The sequence below is a fragment of the Clytia hemisphaerica genome, unplaced genomic scaffold (assembly GCF_902728285.1).
Source record: "Clytia hemisphaerica strain Z4C2 unplaced genomic scaffold, Clytia hemisphaerica genome assembly, whole genome shotgun sequence".
Lineage (NCBI taxonomy): Eukaryota > Metazoa > Cnidaria > Hydrozoa > Leptothecata > Clytiidae > Clytia > Clytia hemisphaerica.
In genome coordinates, this window is record NW_027104129.1 from 1 (window position 1) to 23021 (window position 23021).

The 23021-nt window shown below is 35.6% G+C and overlaps 1 protein-coding gene across 2 annotated transcripts; it reads left to right on the forward strand.

The window, feature by feature from the left end:
- The first annotated feature begins 3082 nt into the window (after positions 1 to 3082).
- LOC136813608 (transcriptional regulator ATRX homolog) lies at positions 3083 to 20386 on the forward strand. Of its 2 annotated transcripts, none has more exons than XM_067070106.1 (18): positions 3083 to 3224; positions 6996 to 7102; positions 7298 to 7341; positions 7481 to 7596; positions 8116 to 8219; positions 9171 to 11900; positions 12134 to 12271; positions 12572 to 12749; positions 13093 to 13230; positions 13465 to 13640; positions 14436 to 14580; positions 14903 to 15064; positions 16465 to 16998; positions 17300 to 17429; positions 17964 to 18141; positions 18547 to 18720; positions 19284 to 19455; positions 19775 to 20386. In XM_067070106.1, exons 2-18 carry the CDS (start codon positions 7037 to 7039, stop codon positions 20269 to 20271), a joined length of 5682 nt encoding a protein of 1893 aa, XP_066926207.1. In that variant the 5' UTR covers positions 3083 to 3224; positions 6996 to 7036; the 3' UTR covers positions 20272 to 20386. The 2 variants fall into 2 exon arrangements, with proteins under 2 accessions (XP_066926207.1, XP_066926206.1); XM_067070105.1 differs by lacking the exon at positions 3083 to 3224 and adding an exon at positions 3344 to 3448.
- Positions 20387 to 23021: the final 2635 nt, after the last annotated feature.

Here is a 23021-nt window from a genome sequence, read left to right on the forward strand (position 1 = left end):
TTTGTGACTTTCTTGAGTACCTTGTTTAAAAGTATATCATATATATAAAAATACAATTAAAAAAAGGATCTAAATTGATTTTCTAATTATTCTAATTCGCAGACCTTTTAATTTTCGCGCGGCCTAGTGCGCGAAAATAGGCTTTTTTCGCGCACCCTTTAATTTCCGCGCAGTGGTGGTAGTCCACGAAAATTAAGGGCATTAAGGTATCAAAGAACGAAACAACATATCTTTCTTCATATATATTATTTCAAAAGCACAAAAATTAAGCGCTTAAAATAGCCAAACGTCACATTATCCAATGGACCGTTCGTTTTTGCCGCCCGTAGCGAGCTTGCGAGCGTAGGGTGGCCTACATAGCTTCACGCAAGGATATTGGACAGGAATCTCGATTTTTGCGTTTGTTTTGTAATCGGTCTTCCGGTTAATTAGTGTTCCGTAATTATCCGGCAACGTTTATAGCTTACCAAACTAGCAAGTAGCTATCGGGTTCGCTAAATGCGCGGCGGACGTTTTTCGTTGTTTTTCCCTTCGGGGTTTTTTGTTTTTTTCTGTTGTGCGTTAATTTGTGGGTTAAGTTTTCAAACGCAGGTAATTCTATGCACATTTTCGATGAACAATTATATAGGCATCTACTTTATAAGAATCAAATCAATAACTCTTGATTGAAGGTAATATGCCTTTCGGTAATTAGTTCTTACAAAGTAAACAAAGGATGGCGAAAAAGATGAGCATATTTATTTTTATTATAGGCATGTGCTTTATAAGAATAAAATCAATAACTCTTGATTGAAGGCAATATGCCTTTCAGTAATTAGTTCTTACAAAGTAAACAAAGGATGGCGAAAAAGATAAGCATATTTATTTTTATTATAAGCATCTACTTTATAAGAATCAAATCAATATCTCTTGATTAAAGGCAATATGCCTTTCGGTAATTAGTTATTAGAAAGTAAACAAAGGATGGCGAAAAAGATGAGCATATTTATTTTTATTATAAGCATTTTCTTTATAAGAATCAAATCAATAACTCTTGATTGAAGGCAATATATCTTTCGGTAATTAGTTCTTACAAAGTAAACAAAAGATGGTGAAAAAGATGAGCATATTTATCTTTATTATAAGCATTTTCTTTATAAGAATCAAATCAATAACTCTTGATTGAAGGCAATATACCTTTCGGTAATTAGTTATTAGAAAGTAAACAAAGGATGGCGAAAAAGATGAGCTTTTTTATTTTTATTATAGGCATGTGCTTTATAAGAATTAAATCAATAACTTTTCATTGAAGGCAATATATCTTTCGGTGATTAGTTCTTACAAAGTAAACAAAGGATGGCGAAAAAGATGAGCATATTTATTTTTATTATAAGTGTCTACTTTATAAGAATCAAATCAATTTCAGAATTTTTTGCGTTTTCACTGTGATTAATGTGAGCGATAACTTCTCTTTTTGAGATGTGAGCGACCATCTATCCCATGTCATCTCAAATGTAAAGTTGAAACCAAGCTTTCTTCCTCCAACTTAAATTTTACCGATAAAACGAATTTAAAATCTACACATGCGTAATTTTGCTTACTTAGGGATATTTCGATAGGAAGCTCTGCGGGGCATTCTTAGCGACAGCTACTTGCTAGTATATGTTGATAATGACCTTCATTTTTAAGGAAATATTTAGTCGCAAATTTGCGATTCTTGCTCCTAATAATTTTCGAAACTTTCACTATAAAGCATTAAAAAGCTTTAATCAGCATTTAGTCGTTATAAGCATTTGTAGCGGGTGGCAGTTAGTGAAAGCTATGGCTAGTATATATATATGTAAATATTTCCAGGGGGTAATCCGAACAAGATTCTCCGGGAAACTCGGGGGAACTCATTTTACCATGGGCTTAAAAGTTATTCTACTAAGACTTCCAGGGGCTAAAAACAAGTTTTAATTCGAATTTAACCCTTCTATCTAGAAAATTTTTGATTGACTTGAAATTTTGCAGCGGTTATGCTGAAAGTTAGCAATTTAGGTAAAAATGGACCAGTCTGTGAAATACCAACTCACACTAAACTGAAGCTTTGCACACTGTGTCTCTTAGATGGTTACAATAATCACCATACCACTAAATAACCCTCTAAAATTGAAGATTTACTAAAATGAAAATGAAGATCATACCATAGGGCAATTCTCGGGTTTCGGATTAAACTACGCACGCGTAGACAAGTAAAAGTAAAGACAAAGTAAGCGTAAATGCCTTTTAAAAATGTTTATAGATATGCTCTTATTTCTCTTTTTATTCATTCAAAAAATGTTTTTGGCTGTTATACTTACATTACAGTGGCCCATACAGTATATGCCAAAATGGAAAAATGAGCTAAAATTGTTAGTCACTAGGCTACTTTCTATCTTGTTTACTTATGATTTTTTTCATTCAAATTACATGAGATTAAAGCAAAAGCTATGTGAAAATCGTGTATACTATGTTAAAAATACAATACAACCTCGCAAGCCAGGGCCGTTAAACGATTCTGCAACACAAGGGGATCAGTGCCGTAAAACTGGAGGAATCAACTACCTCGCCCCCCGTCAACCTCAACGTGTCAATCAGAATCATCCAGAACGCCTGCGCGTAGTTTTTACACAAACGCCGGATTGAAATGAAAGAAACTAAAATCTATCGCTAGATTTCAAAAAATGTAATCGTAATCCTCCAAAACAAAGGAACTGCTAGATACAATCCGTCGTCATGATTACGGCGCTTTGTATGTGCGTTTTGGATGGGAAATAATTAGCTTCAATTCAATTTCTCTTGCCTGAGAAGGGTTAAAGTTTCGCCTCTAGCCCTTTGGGCTTGATGAAACTCAATGGGCATGGGTCAGGCAGCCTGGGGTCAAGAGAGAGGGTGGTTGAAAATAATAACGAGATTGCCGATAAAAGAAAAGCAGAAGAAGGCGCGGGGCCGGGGGGGAGGGGAGATTAAGATGCCCGCCCCTATTTTTCATAGACATACTCTAGCCCGCCTTCACCGCCACTTTTTCGCGGGAAACTTTTTGCCATTGCTCAAATCTATTAAAAAAAATTTAACGCGCGCTAAATGTGATTGGTAGATGTATGTCACGTGACACCCCAGAGATGGAGGGACAAGAAGTTCCAAGAAATTTAATTCAAAAGGGGATAATCTCTGTCTGCTCCCATTCAGAATGATCATTTGACTGAATTGTCACTGGCCTATAGGTGTGTATTGATTTTATACAGATATAAACCTAGGAAATATGCTTAACTATTTGGGTCTAAATGTCTCTCCATTGCAGAGGATTTGCTTTTTGTTCTGGCAAATTTTATGAATAATCTCCTTCTCTCTCTTCTTGTTTCCTTTTTTATTATTACCACACCACACATCACCAGAATTTCAACATTTTGTTTTGAGTTTTGAGAAAAGGTTTGATAAAAATCAATTGGTAAGTAAATATCCAGTATTGACATTTTTAACTCAAACCTTCTTTGATTTTGTTTCAATCAAACTTTCATGCATGTGATGATTTCCATTTTTCATGTTCTGGTTTTCATTTTGCAAAAAGGCATAGTCTTGATAACACTAAATGAAAATGGCAAGTTTTGCATTAATCGGAAATTATGCTTGAACAGGAACTGGAAAACTTTGTGACAGTTAGTGGAAGTACTTTGATTTGCGAAGCGTCTTTATAATAATAATAATAATAATAATGTATACAAGTTCAAGGCACACGAGGGCTTCTGAGAACCGGATCTTGATTACAATTGTCTTGTCTCGAATCTTTTCGGATGTTTTTTCCAAGCTTTGTTGAGTCTTTCTTTAAAGATTTTGACAGTCTTTGCCTCTACAACGTATCTTGGTAATCTATTCCAGTTTGGTATACTCCTGTAAAAGAACGAGTTGGTTTGTGTGCCTCGGAATCCATCTTTACCAAAATCTGGTATCAGCTCATCATTGTGTCTCCTGTTAGGACATGTTCGAGTCGATAATTTACTTGGAAGAGTATTTTTGTCGTAGTAGTGGAGATGTTTGTATACTTGGACCATATCACAAAAGAGTCTCCTGAATTCAAGTGTGGGGAGGTCAAGTATGCGCAAGCGTTCTTCATAGGACATATCTTTGCAGATAGGCACGAGTCTTGTGGCGCGTTTTTGTACACCCTCGATCAAATTAACATATTTTCGAAGTTTAGGTGACCATACCGACTGAGCATACTCCAAGTGCGGACGGACAAACGAAGTATATAGTATTAGGAAGATGGATGGATTCAGATGTTCAAAGCTCCTGTTAATCACTCCTAGTATTGAGTTTGCCTTCTTTACCTGCTTTGCAATATGCTCCTCGAATGTAAGTTCTGAGTTGATCACAATCCCAAGATCTTTCTCTTCAAAAACATGTTCTAGCTGATTTCCATCCAAACAATATGGATAGGCATGTTTGATGTCAGAGAATTTGCCAATAGTTAGTACGTGACATTTGTCGGGATGGAAATTTAATAACCCATTCTTTCGACCACTTGACTAGCGCGTCTATATCCTGTTGGATGGAAATAGAGTCTTCGATAGTGTTGACCTCTTGGAAGATTTTGGTGTCATCAACAAAAAGGAGTATAAATGATGATATCACTCTTTCAGGAAGATCATTGATGTAAAGAACGAACAATAACGGTCCAAGGACACTACCCTGTGGGATACCACTAACCACGTGATCCGTTGTCGAAAATGATTTATTTAAGTCACACAGAACAAAAGAAAATAGCAAAAGAACAAATCAAAGGAATTACCCATAGCTACCATTTCGCAACCATGGGGAATCGCGATTTTACGGAAATGGGAATCCTCATATCGAATAAAGCATCTTCTGAAAATTTCATCCTTCCCCATAAAATGCGAAAATGAAAATTGAAGAAACTTTCGTTTTCTAATTGTCTTTTTAATCTGCCATGAAGTGTTATAAAATTCCTCATAGAATGACACTTTCTCCTACTAAGAGGTTTAAAAATTTACGTAGAAACAAGAAACTGTGAAAATCAATTACAAAACTACGTCACAACCAAGGAGTGCTGACTTTTAGTTTTAATGACTTGTTCTCACTTGTTTGGTTTCCGTAATAAAAAGAAAGTCGTTATTGTGAACTTTGAACATGCTTTAAATGGAGGTATTTCCACTAACTGTCTGAAATCCAAGAACTTGTAAAGTTGTTGTCTTTGGGTTTTTATTTTGCTAGCTATTCCATTTTTAACAGAACAGGCTGGCTATTTAGGCTAGTTAGTTAGAAACACTTTTTAAAATGGCAAGTGTTGCCTAAAAGTTGAAATATTTCCCAGCAGGAAGCTGGAAAACTCCCAAAAACTTTCCCAATTAGGACAGTAACATGTTCAAACTCTGAACAGGAAAGTTTGCTTTAGTGCATGCTGCTGGAAATGGCAGCGTTTGAATGACAGTTTTCCCATCAAAATTTTGGCTGAATCCCGGAATCCCCAAAAATTGAAAAAATTAATAACACCGTCACACCGGTTTGTACCTAGAGGTTAAAATACCGGTATTCTGATAAAAAATAAGGCTAATCACAGTCACCCTCTGATTTTACAATACCATTTTTCCTGTCTCATTTTCGTCAAATCCCGTAATACTGTACTAAAATAGGGCCAATCCCATCACACCGTAAAAGTACAAACCCCCCTACCAATTTTGGAAACTCGCTACAATTTACAGAGCGAGAGAAAAACTAAATCAGTAAATCAGCAGAGGACTTGTATTCTCAACTTCAGTTGAGCTACAATCTGACAATGTCTGTGTGTCTGTGTGTCTGTGTGTGTGTCTGTCTGTCACAAAAACTTTAGGGCAGCCTGGAGACTTCAAAAATGCTTGGGTTTGGCTGAAATTTGGCACACTTGTTCCTTGGGTGAATATCTGGGGGTGTTTTTTTCATTTTTTGAAAATTTTGATTTTTGGGGCCTGGGGACGAGTATTTTGCCAAAACGAGGCTAAAACCTTAGGGCAGCCTGGAGACTTCAAAAATTGTCAGATTTGGCTTAAATTTGGCACACTTGTTCCTTGGGTGAATATCTGGGGGTGTTTTTCTCATTTTTCAAAAATTTTGATTTTTGGGGCCTGGGGACGAGTTTTTCGCTAAAATGAGGCTAAAACTTTGGAGCAGCCTGGAGACTTCAAAAATTGTTTGATTTGGCTGAAATTTTGCACACTTGTTCCTTAGGTGAATATCTGGGGATTTTTTTTCCATTTTTCAAAACTTTTGATTTTTGGGGCCTTGGGACCAGTATTTCGCCAAAACGAGGCTAAAACCTTAGGGCAGCCTGGAGACTTCAAAAATTGTCAGATTTGGCTAAATTTGGCACACTTTTTCCTTTGATGAATATCTTGGGGTCTACAATTGGGCCTATAAATAATTTGAAGCTACTGAAGTTGAGCCCAGTGCGTTGCGCACGTTCGACTATTCTTTAAAGGAGCACTAGAATAATATTTCTGCACATTTATAGTGATTACTAATTCGCACACCCTCTAGTTTTCGCGCAGACAAGTGCACAAAAATAAGCTTATTTTGTGAGCCTTTTATTTTCACAAATGTTTTCTGTGTGAAGATAAAAGGCGCAAAAATTGATGGGATTAAAAGTACCAAACAATCCAATAACCTTTTGAAACTAAATAACTGCACTAAAATTTATTTAACACAATAAAATTGCAAATAAATGAAATTTAAATATTTTGGCCTTGTGAAAGACTCCCCGGGTCGGCCTCAAGTCGTTTGCGTGATGGCATGATCAAGAATTTTATGTGGTCTGTGATTTTAATTGCTATGCATTTTAATTTAGGCTATTTTTCACTGTTTTTTTGTAATGACAAATTGTCCTGATTTTTGTGATGAGGAAAAATTTGCACGGTGTGATCACACCACATTGTCACATGATCACATCATGAAGAGTGATGCTGGGAGGTCCCATTAATAGTATATTTTACTATTTTATATTTTAGCGAGAAAATGAATTAGCAATGGAACAATCATAAGCTCTAAGATGCAGTTGAAATCAGGTCCTAGTAAGGACGACAGAAAAAAGAGACTTGAATTACTTTTACAGCAGGTTAGTTGGTTTGTAATTGATTTATTTTCGAAACAAAAAAATATTTCTAAAGGTGGACTCTTCTCTCTCATTTGTATCATTTGATAGATATCCTCACACAAAGCAGCACAAAGGTTAAAAATATTGAAGACAAATTAAAAATTCTACTGGCATGCTGTGACTTGAATAGTTATCATATCTTATTTTTTCTTCTAGCAAGCTGACAATGATGAAATTGAGACTATACACAACAATTCTAGGTGATATTTTGTTTTCCTTTTAGTTGGTATGATAGGATATAAAGTTTTTGTTAAACTAAAACTGGTATATTTTGGTTTAAAAACAGATTTTTGTTTTAAATGCATTTTTGGGCTAATTTATCTCAACTTTTTTTTTCAGTGTTGTACAGAAGAAACAAGTTCCAGAAAGGATTGATCTGATATCTCCAGCACCAAGTAACCATTCAAACAGTAACGGAGCAACTCCAAGTCCTGATATCATTGACAACACTCCAGGTTAATTTTACTGAAATTTCTATTGTTATTCCCCTTGCCAGAAATAATCCAATATCTTGGAGTTTTTGAATTTTAAAGAATATATAATAATTTATTCTATTGGAGGAAATAGGAAAGCTAAACATTGTCGGGTTGTATATCAAATTTGGTCCATTGTATTAAAAGTACACCACAAACACTATTTTTGAGCAGATGCTCAGAGATAAGGGGTGCCCCAGGAAGTGTTGTAATTTAGTACTATGGATTCTGATAAAAAAGGAGTTAACATTTCCCGGGAGATGAGGAAAGAAGTATACATTGATAATATGGCTGAATGATGAGATCAAAGGAAACTAAAGAGACCTTTAATGAAAGTATAATTATGGATAAAGCCACTTGCTTTAGTAAAAAAGAACTTCCATGAACTTGTTATAAAAAGTTTTTACTACTTCAGAAGCCCTGTTTTTAAGAGATTTTTTTCTCTAGGAAGTTATGATCACATAGCAAATTAAATATATTTTCTTTTTATAACACTAACAGTTGAAATTCCTGACGAAATTAATTGCACGGCATGCAGTAAGAAGATCAAATGGAAGGTGAAAAAAGTCTGTAAGCATCCAAGATTGGGAGTCATTCTTTGCAAAGTATGTATAATATAAGTATATCATAATAGGGGCTGCAAAGCCAGTTTTTATTCAATATAAACAAACTTGATATGGCTTATAGGCAAATATTCTGAGCCATTCTACATTGTAAATTGGCATGTAACAGGTTATTAACCCTTTAAGGACCGATGATCTCATCATCACGTTCCGTGCCAAAAATACTGATGACGAGATATCTCGCATGGGCATTATGTTCCAAGTATACCGAAAAATTGAAATTCGTAAAATATCCAACTATCCAGAAGTCCAACAAAAAGTCCAAAACAAAATTCAAAAAAAGTTATGGTTTATTTCAATCATGCTGATATGAGTCTTTTTATAAACCCTGACCATTTTCTCTATGTAATTTTCTCTTATAACTTTATAGTTGTGTAATTCTTTTTTGCAGTCAGATACAAAAAATTAATATCACATATGGAAAAAAGAAGTACAAATAATCAGAAAATGAAAAAATATTAAAAGAAAACCCCTTTTAATGATGAATTTTCCCCAACTCCGTGTTTTATATTGACGAGTGACTTATCTCGTCTCACAGTCGCGAACCCCTAAAGTACTTTTTGCCAAGTTATTTTGTCATTCAGTCTTTTTGGCACAGGATGTTTAAAATATTGCGGTATTTTACCAACCACCTCCGAAAAAAGACTCAGTATTTTAAGAACAGTCAGTTCAAAAGGCTGCGGTAGGCACGGACAAAAAAAAGCATGCAGTCGTTAAAGGGTTAGAAACAAAAATTCGCCTTGCAATCTAAGGGTTGTGAATTTGATTCCTGGTTGCCACTAACCTACCCAATGAGTGGCTTAGTGGCTTAGTGGTAACAGTGACCAGTCGTCACAAAAAGATTTGCTAAGATATACAAATACTTTATTATTCCTGCAACACAATACTTGTTGATTTTATCACAGTTATTAATTTAATATTTCTTTCCTCTAGAGCTGCTTGAAGTTCATCAATTCCAATGATTATGCACGAGATGAACAAGGCGTGGAAGAGTTCTGTACTTGGTGTGGAGATGGTGGAAATTTAGTATGTTGTGATTTCTGTGAGAAAGCTTATTGTAAACACTGCATAAAAAGGAACTTAGGAAAACCGTTTTTAAAAACACTCCTAGAGGCAACAGAGGAAGTGAAATGGAAATGTTTCCATTGCGATCAAAGTCAAATAAGTGTTTATATCTCACAATGCAGTATTATGATGAATCACGTACATACATATAGAGCTCATGAGTCAACAATTGAAGTCAAGAAAACCCACGTCGGAGATGGACTTTCTTTGAAAGACAGAGAAAAGCGATTAAAACATGCCTCCGATGCAATTTCCAAAACAGCAGATTCCCAAGTTAAAATGAAAAGCAGTTTTACTGAACAGAACTCTGGGGAACCAAAAGCTAATGTCAAAACAGAGGAACCAAAAATCAAACAGGAAAAGGAAAAAGACAAGAAGAAGTCGGTCACTGTTGTTCTATCAAGCAGTGAAGAATCTGACGAAGAGATTGTGGTGATCAGTAAAAGTGGTAAAAAGACTGTCCTTAATAAAGCTGTATTAATGGCAGCACAAGAACTTCTCAACAAGAAAGGTGATAGTGATACTAAAAAGGAATCTAAAAAGAAACAAGACCCACTTGAAAATAAGGAAGAAGAAGAAGCAAAGGAAAAACCTAAGAAAACTAAAAAGAAACTTGAAAATTTCATGAGGCTTAGTTTAAGTAATAGTAAAAAACAATCTGAACCTTCTTCTGAGAGTGATAGTCCTCCAGAACGATCGAGCTCCTCTGAATCTTCTGACGATGAAGTTTTGTCTAAGAAAAAGAAGAAGGAAATGGAGATTGTCGATGGTGTTGTTATTGATGGTGAAAAACCTGGACCGTCAGGTATACGTTCAAAAAGGAAATCAAAGAAACGTAAAGAAAAGGTTGTAAAAAATCAAGATGCATCATCAGACGAGGATGAGTTTATACCGAGCATTGAAGCACTACACGAAAAGAGGAGAGAAGAAGCTAAAGAACAAATCACAAATAAAATGCTCGGTCCTGAACCAACAGTCAAATTTATTGATCAATTACCCATCAAACCCACTAAAACAGTAAGACGTTCTAAAGAGGGTTCAAACTCTCATAGCCCTGTTGTTGATAAAGAAAACAATGCAAATGAATCCGATTCTACTGTGAAAGACACTGATGATAAAAATGTTGAGGACCCAGAAAACACTTCTAAAGAGACATCTGAAGAAGTAGTTGAAAAAGCTGATGAAAGTGATGACGAAACTATAGGTAGTCCGCCACCTTTGAAAGAACTGTCTGAGAAAGCTTTAAGTTGTTCTGTGAGTTTAACAAAACTTGCTTTCCCTGTAAATAATGAATCACTAGACAAAGAGGACAGTGGTGAAACAAAGGAGGATGAAGTGGTAGATAAGCACACTGAAGCTGACAATGATGTTGAAATGAATGAACCTGAAATAGATTCCGATTCAGGTGAAAAAGACATTGACTCAAATAGTGAGAATAATGAGATTGATGACTCAAATAAAGAAAATAACGAGGAGAGTAAACAGGGAAAGAAAGAAGATGAGAAGAAGGAAATTGACGAATCTGGGGAATCTGAAGGTGAAGATAAGAAACGTTCTGAAAATGAAAATGAAGATGAAAATGAAGATGAAGATGAAGATGAGAAGGAACAAATACCACCAGAAAGTGATGACAGTGATGATGATGAGAGTCAACCAAAACAGAAATTCTTACGGAAACGGAAACCTAAAGATGATTCTAATGAAGATTCAGATGTGCAAGAAGTACAACCAAAGAAAAAGAAGCAGAGGCAGAAAAATAAGAGCGATTCTGATGTCGAAGAAGTACAACAAGATACCGAGGTAGTGAACTCTGATGATTCTGATTTTGAAGAAGCCACACCGAAACGATCAACAAGACAAAGCAGGCGAACCAAAGGGAAGAAAAAGGATGGTAAGAAAGCTACTAAGAAGAAGAAAAAGAATGCAGATGATGATGATGCTGAGACTGTATCCAGTGGTTCTGATGTCCAAACGAAATCGACTCGACGTCGGCGAAGAAAACAGTCTGATTCTAGTTTTGAGGAGATTTCATCAGACGATTCCGATGATGACGAAATTCAACACACGATTGAATCGGAATCTGATGAATCAAGTGATGCTTCGATCATTATCACACGTAAAAAGAATCAGAAAGACAAAGGGAAGAAGAAGAAAGGAGGGCGTGGTAAGAAGAAGAAAAAGAAGAATAGTAGCGATGAGGATGAGGAGAGCGATGAAGAAGGTAAATCACCAACCAAAGGACGAAAGAAGATCCGCAAAATCATGAAAGACAATCAACTGACCGAAGAGACTCGTCATGCAAGAGAACTTGAAGAACAAAGACGCCAAAGACTGCTCGACCGAACAGCCAAAGATCGCAAGGAATACACCAAAGTTCTTGAGATCAGTGAGGGAGAATACGTATTGGAGCGAAATAAGGACAAGCAACCACTTGTTTCAGTGTCGGCTGATATCAACAAACATTTGAAACCTCATCAACGTAAAGGTATCCAGTTCATGTATGATTGCTGTATTGAGAGCATCAACGGTTACAAGAAAGGCGACGAAGGTGGTGGTTGTCTACTTGCACATTGTATGGGCCTTGGAAAAACACTTCAGGTACGAATCTATCAATGAAAATGTATTATTGAATGTTTTTGAGATTTTCCGGAAGTTTCTCAGCAATTTCTAAGTTTTTTTCTAGCCTCCATTTTCCAATTTTGAAAACAGTTTTCTTGACCATTCTTTAAAGCAATATACATGGAAAATTCTTGTTCTTTGAAAATTGCAGAAAGATTCTTCTTCTTTTCCTGAAGAATTATTGAAAATATTAGAATCTTGTTTTCATTCAGATCGTATCATTCACCAGTACCATTGAGAAAAGTGAAAACATCAAAATGAAACGCTTTTTGATTGTCGCTCCTCTCAACACGGTTTTGAATTGGGAACAAGAGTATGAAAAATGGTTGAGCGTTGAAGATAGGATGGACGTAAGTATATTCCTTTGGCTGTTGTTTTCTGTACTTGGTGGGTGGAGGAGATATTGGATATTTTGTCCGGAGGGTAGTTTACAATCCGCAAATTTGTCTTGTTTTAGGGTCAAACTTGCACTGATTCAGTCTGATTAGGGGTGATTTTGAATGTCCGGGAGGTGAGATCCGTTGTCCGAGGGTCAAAATTCACAATAATCCTCCACCCCTCAAATTCTACTTTTTTTTCTGGAAGAGCCCAAAGGAAGAAAGTTTTTTTGTTTCGATTCACTGTTTGGGATTCTTTTTTCCTATTCAAAGGTTTACGTGATGTCACGTTGTAACGGTATGAAAGACCGTGTCCGCACGCTCAAAGAGTGGTTTGAAGATGGTGGGGCGCTCATCATTGGTTACGAAATGTATCGGAATCTCGTCAATTTCACGTTTGTCAAAGGAAAGAAAATGAAAGAACAAATCACTGAGTATCTCGTTGACCCTGGTAAGGACCTTTCAAATATTTAAGTTCAGGGTATGAATTGACTTTTCATTTATAAAGTTAAACAAAGGATTATTTGTTACGTAAGATCTTTGTCTTCCTGTCTTCCATAATCCATGTTCAACACATGTGAGTGTTAGGGCTGCAAAAAAACTACTTAAAAAGTGTCTGTTTTAGACAATCTAGAAAGTTTGAAATGCTGAAATTTCCTCCGGTGGTTTTATTTAAGATTCGTGACTTATTTTTTAAAAGTTTCTCTCTTCCCTCACCGTCAATTATGTTCCTGTTTTCAAAATTCTTTCTCGACGTGTTGGTTTTTAAACATTGATCAATTATTTTTCTACAGGTCCAGATTTGGTTGTATGTGATGAAGGGCATATCTTGCGGAATAACACATCAGCCATTTCTATTGCAATGAATAAAGTGAAAACCAGAAGACGCATTGTGCTCACTGGAACTCCTTTGCAAAATAACTTGCCTGAATGTATGTATTTTCCCTTTCAAAAAAACAAAATAGATAGCCTACCGTCACCTTCAACTCGTCATCCAAAATAGATGTGAAAATTCTTTGTAGAATTTCTTTGGATTCACTATTTTGTATTCCTTATAGGAGGCAAAGCAGAGCAAAGTAATGTTTTCCTATTGAAGATTCGTTGATTTTAAAATTCTAAGATCAGGTTATATACTTTCTACATTGCTGTCCCATTTCTATTTTAAGACCATGTCATGGTTGATTTCGTCAAGCCTAATTTACTGGGAACAAAGAAAGAGTTCTTAAATAGATTTGCTAACCCGATCAACAATGGACGTTGTTCCAACTCTACACCTCGTGATGTGAGAATCATGAAACAGAGATGTCACGTCTTGTACCAGTTACTCTCTGGTTGTGTACAGGTAGGTAACCATCTCATCCGAAACAATCATTTTCATAAAAAGACTACTTCTTATTTGCCCAATCCCCTAGCATATACCCAGCTGACACACAACGTTGTTTCAACGTTTATCTAACGTTATATGGACGTTGTAAATGATAAATAAACGTTGGAACAACGTTGTGTACCAGCTGGGTAGCCTCTTAACCAATCTTGACATAGGACCTTATTTACTTAAAGGTTTTGTCTTTACATAAGTGCTCCTGTTTCATATCACCTATTGTTATATTATGCTGATATAAGCAAAAAATGTTTTTCCTGATTCTGATCAATCTTGCTCCACACCCGTGTCAATCAAATGTGAAAAATCTAGTAAATTAAAATTGATGAGTAAGCAAACGATGTCACTCTTATTTAAAAACAAAACCTTTAACTCGATCAGGCATCCTCTATGTTCGTTTTGTAGAAAACCGTTGTCAAAAACAAACGAGTTTTGGATTCTACAAGCAAATACCATATCCACTTTTAGACTCTGAGGATCTGAGGTCCTATACCAGGGTTCGTATTGTTCCAAGCGAAATGAAGTCGTTATTTCTGTTTTGAAATTTTCTGTTTTGAAATTGAGCCTAATGGATTATTCTGATAGGACTTCTTCGGACGAGATGGAGTTTTTACAAGCTCTCTCTCAAGCTTTACTTTTTCTAAAGAACGCGTCATTTTTATTACTTCAAATGACCAATTATTAAAGTACCTTATAAAAACTCCATCTCATCTGACTTCTTCAGGGTTTTGATTTTACTTTTTTTGATGATTTTAGCGACAAGATTATTCAGTGTTGACACCATTCTTACCGATGAAGCGCGAGTACACTATCTTCGTCCGTATGCAACCAAAACAAACGAAAATGTACCAACATTACCTGGAAAACTTTGTCTATCAAGATGCAATGAATAAACTTAAAGGTTGGTTGATTTCTTATCAATAACTGTACTTGGATATTACATCCTCGTACCTTTGGTATCATCCCCAACATCTAATATTGAATAGTCTTTTTTATTTATTTTGGGGAAGAAAAAGGGTTGAGGGAAAAAATCGGTTTCTGAGTTTTTCGGTTTGCAACTTTTCGTGCAGTTGAAAAAAAACACTCAACTTAGAGGTATAATAATAGCGAGCAAGCCCATTTTTCTGACATTTTTGGCGATGAATTAGCCAATCAATTTATCGTCTGAACGTTGAAATTTTGTTATAAAATGATGTTTGTACACTCTTCTTTTGATTTTCCAGGAAGTTCGCTATTCTCAGACTTTCATTGTTTGTCGAGAATTTGGTGCCACCCATGGTCATTGCACCTGGAAAGATTGAGAAGGTTGGCACGTCAAAAGTCTCCTGATAGCATGGAAGAATTCCTTGATGATAATGAAGAAAGCTCTGCATCAGAGTCTGAAGGTAGACTTGTTGACTTTTGTTATTATTTTTGAAAACTCCGCCTTTTTAGGTATGATTATTTGAATGACGACGAACGACGCTATTTGATCTGAACTTTTCTGCCATTAAACTTTTAATTTCCCACAGTATTAATCAAGCTCTAAATCTCTGAATATGTGGCACTATGTCGATTGGAGCCGTTTATAATACGTGCCATACAGTTATATAAATGTTACGATAAGAGAGAGAGAGAGAGAGAGAGTGAACCATCCTAGATCATTAGGAATTGGCCTAGAAAAAATTAAATATTAAATAAAATATCTCTAGGAAATTACTACGCGTAATAAAGCAAAACAATATAGCACTAAAAAAATAGACATTATGTAAAACTATTAATCATTCTACGCCATTCACAACGATCTTGCGCCAAAACAAACCAATTATCTTTACTGATATTAGCACGACGAAGTGCTTTATACATTCCACGCCCAAAAGTAAATTCAGGTGCGCCCCTTGGTCTACGATTTTTGACCCACGAAGATAACAATTTCCTCGGCATTCTTTCAAAAGACATTCTAGACACGTGGCCGAGCCACGACAATTGCCTTTTTGTAATATAAACATCAATCGAATGGATATTTAAATTTTCAAGCAACTCATTACTACTTATCCGGTGTAAATAAACGTGTCGACGATTTATTCGGTGCATTGAACGAGCACATCTATGATGAAATGTTCGTAATTGATTATAAAGATTTTCCGTTAAACACCAAGATTCTGCACCATACAGAAGAATGGGAAGGATGAGGATACAATAGGCAGCACCTTTGGCTTCATACGTTATCGATGGGTTTGAGAATAAAGAACTACGTAATGCACCAAAGGCATTACCTGCTTTTTTGATTCGACAACATACATCTTCGCTATCTTTACAGTCGCGGGTAATCATGGTGCCGAGGTAACAGAACTTTTCAACTACAGGGAAGAAATAACTTCCACCAAAATTGATATTTGAAAGATCAGTATCATCAAAAGTGGCAGCGTTTCGGTAAGATTTCTCAGAAGCGGATACGAATAGAACTTCCGTTTTCGCAGGTTTGTCTGGATGTTCTAGGTCACCTTTATGGATTTCCATACCGAAAAGATCGAAATGTTCAATAAGTAGCGGTGAGTACTCAGCCAAAATCTCGCGAGATTCGAAAAGTACTGCAGTGTCGTCTGCATATTCGGAGTCTTCGACTGGGAATGTTACGATAATGCGAGAATTATACGGGATAAAATAATAAGTTTTCATAAAATAACTCATATTTTTTTCTCCATACTCTATTACTCCTTATATTTTGCATTGAAGACTTTGCATATCATTTCTGTACTAATTACTCTTCAGTTGACCTAATTTTCTTTTTTTCTTCCCACCTCAGGAAAGAAGCCATGGGATGAGAATACAGATAGTGAAGAAGAAAATGAAGACAAACGACGCAAGAGACGAAAGAAATTTGACAGCAGCGATGAAGAAACATCCGCCAGTGAGCGTGAAGACGAAGACGAAAAACCCACTATGGTTGCGCCCGCCGCCTCAGCAAGAGCAACACGGGCGTCAAGACGGGCGGGTGATATTGCAGCAGTTGATTTGAGTGAGATGGAAAATGGAGATTCGAATTCGACAGATGCAGATGTCAAAACAAGAGGTTCTCTTCGATCGGGCGTCAATTTCAAAGATGCTGTGGTGAAATCTGAATACAATAAAGAGAAGGAATATGATGAGAGGAAATCAGCGAACGAATTCAGTGAATGGTATGATGAATTCCTCACGCAAGAGGACGAGACTAATGTTGAATTGAGTGGCAAACTTGTCATCATGCTCGAAATCATTGCTAATGCTGAAGTGGTTGGTGATAAAATCTTAGTATTCACGCAAAGTCTTGCTTCCCTGGATCTGATCGAATCTGCTTTGGGTAAGTTTTGTTGTTTAACTTTCAATGATTTAAAATAATTTTGCATAAGGCCTTATCCTTAACTCTCGTCTCAAAACTGAACTAAATCTGGAAAAGATGGAAAATATTTTTTGTGCGAAGTAGATCATAATTAGATTGAAATTAGAATACTCCTTTACAACAGTTTTACCGACCAAACACTAACAATTAATCTTTATTGAAGTGCTCTTAAATTACTTGTACCATTCAATCTCTGAAAACTAATCAGAAGTAAAAAAGCTGGTGTTTGGAATTAGTATTTCACCATTCCGTTGTGCTTCAGGTGGAGGTACAATAGGAGGCAACCAATTGAACTGGTGCCGTGGTATCGATTATTTTCGTATGGATGGTTCAACTCCTGTACAAAAAAGGAAACGATGGTCGGATACTTTCAATGATCCTGATAATGATAAGTATGTCAATCTTTCATTGGTGTTTTGCCATTCTACTCTGCTTTGAACGCTTTTTTTTAGTCACAGTCTTTCAACAGACGAGTGGGAAAAATCCATTGTGGACGTTTTTTTACCCTTTTTTATTTTCTCAGTATGTTCACGAAAAGGACTCGCTAAAAAATAAAACTATTATAATAGACCTTTTCATAAATTACGTCACGAACATCACTTGCCTCGTATTCAAACAATTTCCATGGTGATTATGTCCCTTGAGACATTAAATTATTTTTTTATGAATAGAAAGTAATTTTAATAAAATCCGCTGGGAGTTAATAAATGTCACAAAACGATTATCTGTGCAAAACTTAAAGAAGTAGTCCCTGTTGTATGAGTTGAATTTTTCAAGTAGCGTATAGATATTTTGCCTAATCTACCAATGAAATTCTTCTGCTTGCTTAATCTGCAATTCAAATGTAAGTCATAGGAGGAGACAAGTGACAAAGCTCAGAATCAATTGATTTTACCTCTTCAATTCTTTTCGTTCTTACCTCACAGATGTCGGTTGTTTTTGATATCCACAAAAGCTGGATCACTGGGTATCAACATGGTCGCAGCAAACCGTGTCATCATTTTCGACTGTTCGTGGAATCCCTCTCATGATGTCCAATCCGTGTTCCGTGTGTTCCGGTTCGGTCAGGAAAAACCTGTTTATGTGTATCGTCTTATCGCCCAGGTTAGGGTTCTGTCTACATTCTGTCATATTCCTCTCTAACATTTTCTTTTACCTTTACGAAATTGGGCTTTTCCAGAAAAATATTGTTAGGCGTGTGTTGAGGATTTCGGGTCCACTGGGAATTTACCAACATAAAAAAGCCGTTTTCAGGGGGTCAGTTTTGTGGATAACCAGAGTTTGAAAAACTCAAAATTGACCAAACATCGAACTACCCATTCTCGAATATGAAGCAAGCAAAATCTTTGTAAGAACGAGTCAAGATTCAATGCTTTTAAAGTTTTTTTTTGATTCTGCACAAGTTTAAAAACTTCATGAAGGCAAGAAATTTGATGAATTTCCTACATAAAATGCACCTTACTTCGTACTTCCTTCTACTCTCAACTCTTTTACTTTCTCTCTTCACAGGGTACAATGGAAGAGAAAGTTTACGACCGTCAGATCACAAAACTGGCTGTCGCAAGTCGTGTTGTTGATGAAATGCAAATTGAACGTCATTTTACACATGAAGAAATCCGAGAACTTTATTCGTTCAGACCTGAAGCCATTGGCCCTAATCCTGAAACGCCACAACTTCCAAAGGTATGGCTCGTAAAAAATACGAAATAATCAACTTTACAGTAGGTTAAACATTTGTTTGAAGAAAAAAAATCACTTTAGCCACATAATAATTGAATCTCTTTAAAACTATTTTTTGTTGCATGTGTTATGCTTATTTTAGCCACCGCACGGTGTTAAAAAAATTCAGGCTATTTCCATATCTGTTCCCGATCAATAAATAAAAAAGTTCTATTTAACACCCTATGCTTAGCCATTATCAAGCTTTTCTTCACTGAAAAAATAACACGAAAGACAGTCAATTTCTATGAAAGGCATGAAGCGGTTACAGATACTCTTATTATTAGAGAAATCACAAAGTAGCGTAAGCAAAAGAACTTTTGCAACAATTGTGCTTGTGCGGCACGGAAGATTAAAAAAATATTGCTGTTTCTTTGATTTGAAAATGTTTTGTGCAGTTGTGAGAGCAAACGGAAGATGAAACGTGATGTTCTGTATGACGCAAAAATATTCCGAGTTAAATAGTTTGATCTACTACGATTTTCTTCGAAGGTCATTCTTTAATTGTGCCATGTCTTGTCCCATAGGATCCGTTACTAGCGGAAGTGTTACAACGACAGCATCCTCAATACATTGTACGTTACCATGAACATGATTTACTGTTGGCAAACGTTCAAAATGAAGAAATGTCTGAAGAGGAGAAACAACAAGCATGGAAAGAATACGAAGATGAGAAAAACATGTCTGCTTCAAGACTTCGTGAGTAATTTTGTAAAACTTCGTTTTGTGACTTATCTATCGATTTGGATGTATAGCTTGATTCTGTTGAATCGAGGCCCACAGTGACCATTTAAATCGAATTTTGTTGTTTTTGATTTTTCGTCTACTAAAAGAACTCCAAAACAGCTTTCTAAACATTCTTCGTTTGAACCCTTTTCCTACCATTTCCAACGGAATTATGTTTTTCCAAGATACACTCTTCAAGCAAATTTTAGCAAATTGAGGACAAAAATTGCCTTCAATTCTTAATTTTCTCCTATTCAAACTCATACAAAATGCTCTCTACTTTCTCCAACAGAATACCGTCAAAACCTGCCACCAGTGCAAGGAGGAGCAGAAAGTTTCCAACAAATGATGGCCTCCCAACAACAAATGGTCGAGAAGAGAATGCAACAATTCTACAATCCCAACACTGGCGTTCGTTTCAACATTGTTGTACCGTCAAACCTCAGTCCAAGTGAACAAGCTATCTACGAAGCTGCAATACGCCGAAATATCGTATCCAAACTTGGTAATTCAGCCGCCGGAGGCACCCTTCAAAACATCCGGCTACCGGCTACCGTTGGAGCGCAGTCTAGCTATAACCAATTACCGGCTAACCGAATCGTAAACGTCAATACAGGCGCGCAACAACAAACTTTACGCTTTCATAGTGCGAATCCTCAACAACGACATAATAATGGTCCTTCATCAGTTGTTCGAGTATTAGCACCAAATGATACCGCCCGCCAACCAATAAGACCGCCCCTTGATCCAAGCAAATTCCCACCCCCACCCATCAAAAACCTTAAATAAATCTCTCACCAACTTCTGAAAATGCAAAATCACAGAAATTTTTTATCCGTTATTATCATGTAAAAATTTTATTTAACTTCTATCTTAAACAAAAGTTATATTTTCATTTTTACCCAATTCGTATTATTTAGTACTTAGTATTTCATTTTCTTAATCTTGTTACGATTAAAAACGGTCATTTTTAGTAAGTGGTAATAATTCTTCAAAACAACATTGAAATTTTTGGAGACTTTTGACCGAGTATTGACTGTCTTTTTTCGTCAGACCCAACCCTTGTCGACCCAACCCTTCTATGGAAAAGTAACTCTTCAAAACCTGTTTTCGAGGTAAATCAAAACCATCGCAGCCCCTCGATTACGAATAAAATTAAAGCAACAATACTTAAAAAATGAGTTCCAAAATTATTTTAATAAAAGGGTGTATTTTTTAATTTTTCTGATAAATCCAAATCGGTGGCAAACAGTGCACTTAGGCACGTGATTTCATACTCAGGGTTAGTTTTTTTGTCAATTTTGAAATATTTGACATTTGGCATTTTTTACCTTTCGTAATAGTTTTTGTTGATATACTTTGTTAGGTTTAAGAAAATCAATATGTTTTTTGGACCTACCCCGGTGGAGGTCCTATAAATTAACCTTTGTCCGTTCGTCCGTTCGTCCGTTCGTTCGTTAGTTATTAGCTTTCCTCATGATTGGCTCATTAGTTTTTTCTGATTTTTTGCACAAAGATAGATAGCCTTAAACCCTCGAATGTGACGGAGCCCGATTTTCGAGAAAAAATTATGTTGGGTTAATTTGGGCCAAAATATGTCTAAAATTAGGGTTTTTTGTGATTTTCTCGAGATTTTATCATTAGATTTTTTTGATTTTTTGCATAAAAGTAGGGTACCACCACATTCAAAAGTTGGCTGAAGCAGATTTTAATAGAAAAATTTTTTTGGCTCAAAAAATGAATTTGTAGCTATAAGAATCACTATTCATAGATCAATGTTCTTAAAAACTAATTACGTATTATTTTGATGAGAAAAAATGTTTATCATTTCAATAAGACCGACTGTGTGCGTTTTTGTAAATAAGAAAAAGAGAAAGTAAAATCTCCACCGGTACGACATATTTTCCATTCAATTAATATTAATATAAGACAAAAGGATGAATAGTCTCTATGGAGGAGAGAGGTTTCGCTTGCATATTTTTTTCAGTTTGTCTCCTGAAAATATTTGCTTGTGTTAGCTTGTGTTATGTTATGACACTGAGACACGCGTTGTGGAAGAGAGATGTTTCTGGTGTTTTACTGTTATGAATTTTAAAAGTTTCTAATCAATCAGATCAACCATTGAAGACATTGAAAATAACAGAGTGATATTAAGTATTACTATCGGATCACTCATCGTCTCCTTAATATTTCATGACAATATAGTCTCTTTCAATCTTTATTTAGCATAAAAACCAAATAATATTAAACAACAAGAGAAAATATCAATACCACAGTAGGCGATTTCATTAAAATTCCAGTGTCGCAAGAAAAATACAAACACAAACAAACAACTTTCCAATCAATTTGCTATTTGCAAAAACTGCTGACATTCTTCAAAGAAGATTACCGTGGTGCAAAGCCTGTGCAAAGACAGAAGTCACCTGAAGAAGAAGGAGAAGGAGAAGAAGAGAAAGAAAAACAAATTTATTAGGAAATTTGATAGATATAATTTGTTGTTAAATATTGAAAAAAAATATTGAAAATAAAATAAAAAAGAAAAAGAAATCAAAAACAGAAAAAAAAAATTAAAAAAAAAAAAATAAAAAAAATAAAAAATAAAAAAAATAAAAAAATAAAAAAATAAATAAAAAAGCAAATAAAAGCAACATTTATATCTATCTTTTGTAATTAGTTTTTTACTGATTTATACCTGGTGTCACCTATAAAGCGGTGGAGAGGTTATTAAATCAGTTGCCAACCTTAGTGTTGGCTGTCATTACGCTCATTACGCTCATTACGCTCATTACAAAATTTGATATTACGAGACTTGAAATTACGAAATCTGAAATTATTACATCTAAAACTTTGTTTGAGTTCGATTTTTTGAAGATGGCTGACGAAAGATTTCAGAAAAGCCAAGGGAGACCAAAAGGAACATCAAAAAAGAAAAAGGGTTTTAAGAAACACCTAGAAAAGTGAAGCAAGTTGATGATTCGAATCTAGAACGTGTAAGTAGCTTGTTACCATTGAGAGGAAAATCACCTTTAGGGTTGAAAAATTTACAGCAAAATGTTTGCTTCTTTAATTCAGTCCTCCAAGTACTTTACTCAATCGATAGCTTTCGAGAATTTGTCAATCATCTTGATACAAACAACCCTGCTAAATTGAAAGTTAAAGAATTATTCTTAGTGATGGAAAATTCTGCTACCACAATCGAAACATATAAATTTATTTCATCAATCGAGTTACCAAATTATGACCCTGCCCTACGACAACAATTTGACGCTGAAGAATGTTTAATGCACATTGTGAATCTCATTTACCCTTTCAATGCTAATAATAACGTACCCGAAAATATTTTCCAAATATCATTTTTAGAATCTATATTATGTCAAACTTGCTTCAAAGCCTCTGAAAGATCCTTATACGATACCGTATGCCATATCGAATTCCCTAATCGTTTTAAAGAAAATTCAATCGAAGTAGAAATCTCTAGACGTATCAACAATCCAAATGGGGAATTTCTCGATGAGCTGTACGAATGTTCTACTTGCCCT

What these genes read in the sequence shown, in the direction of transcription:
- LOC136813608 (XM_067070106.1), top strand. Translation starts at nt 7,037, where the DNA reads ATGCAGTTGAAATCAGGTCCTAGTAAGGACGACAGAAAAAAGAGACTT. An exon ending in TGGGAGTCATTCTTTGCAAA is followed by an intron (nt 8,220 to 9,170) that starts GTATGTATAATA and finishes TCTTTCCTCTAG; the next exon opens with AGCTGCTTGAAGTTCATCAA. An exon ending in AAACGCCACAACTTCCAAAG is followed by an intron (nt 18,721 to 19,283) that starts GTATGGCTCGTA and finishes CTTGTCCCATAG; the next exon opens with GATCCGTTACTAGCGGAAGT.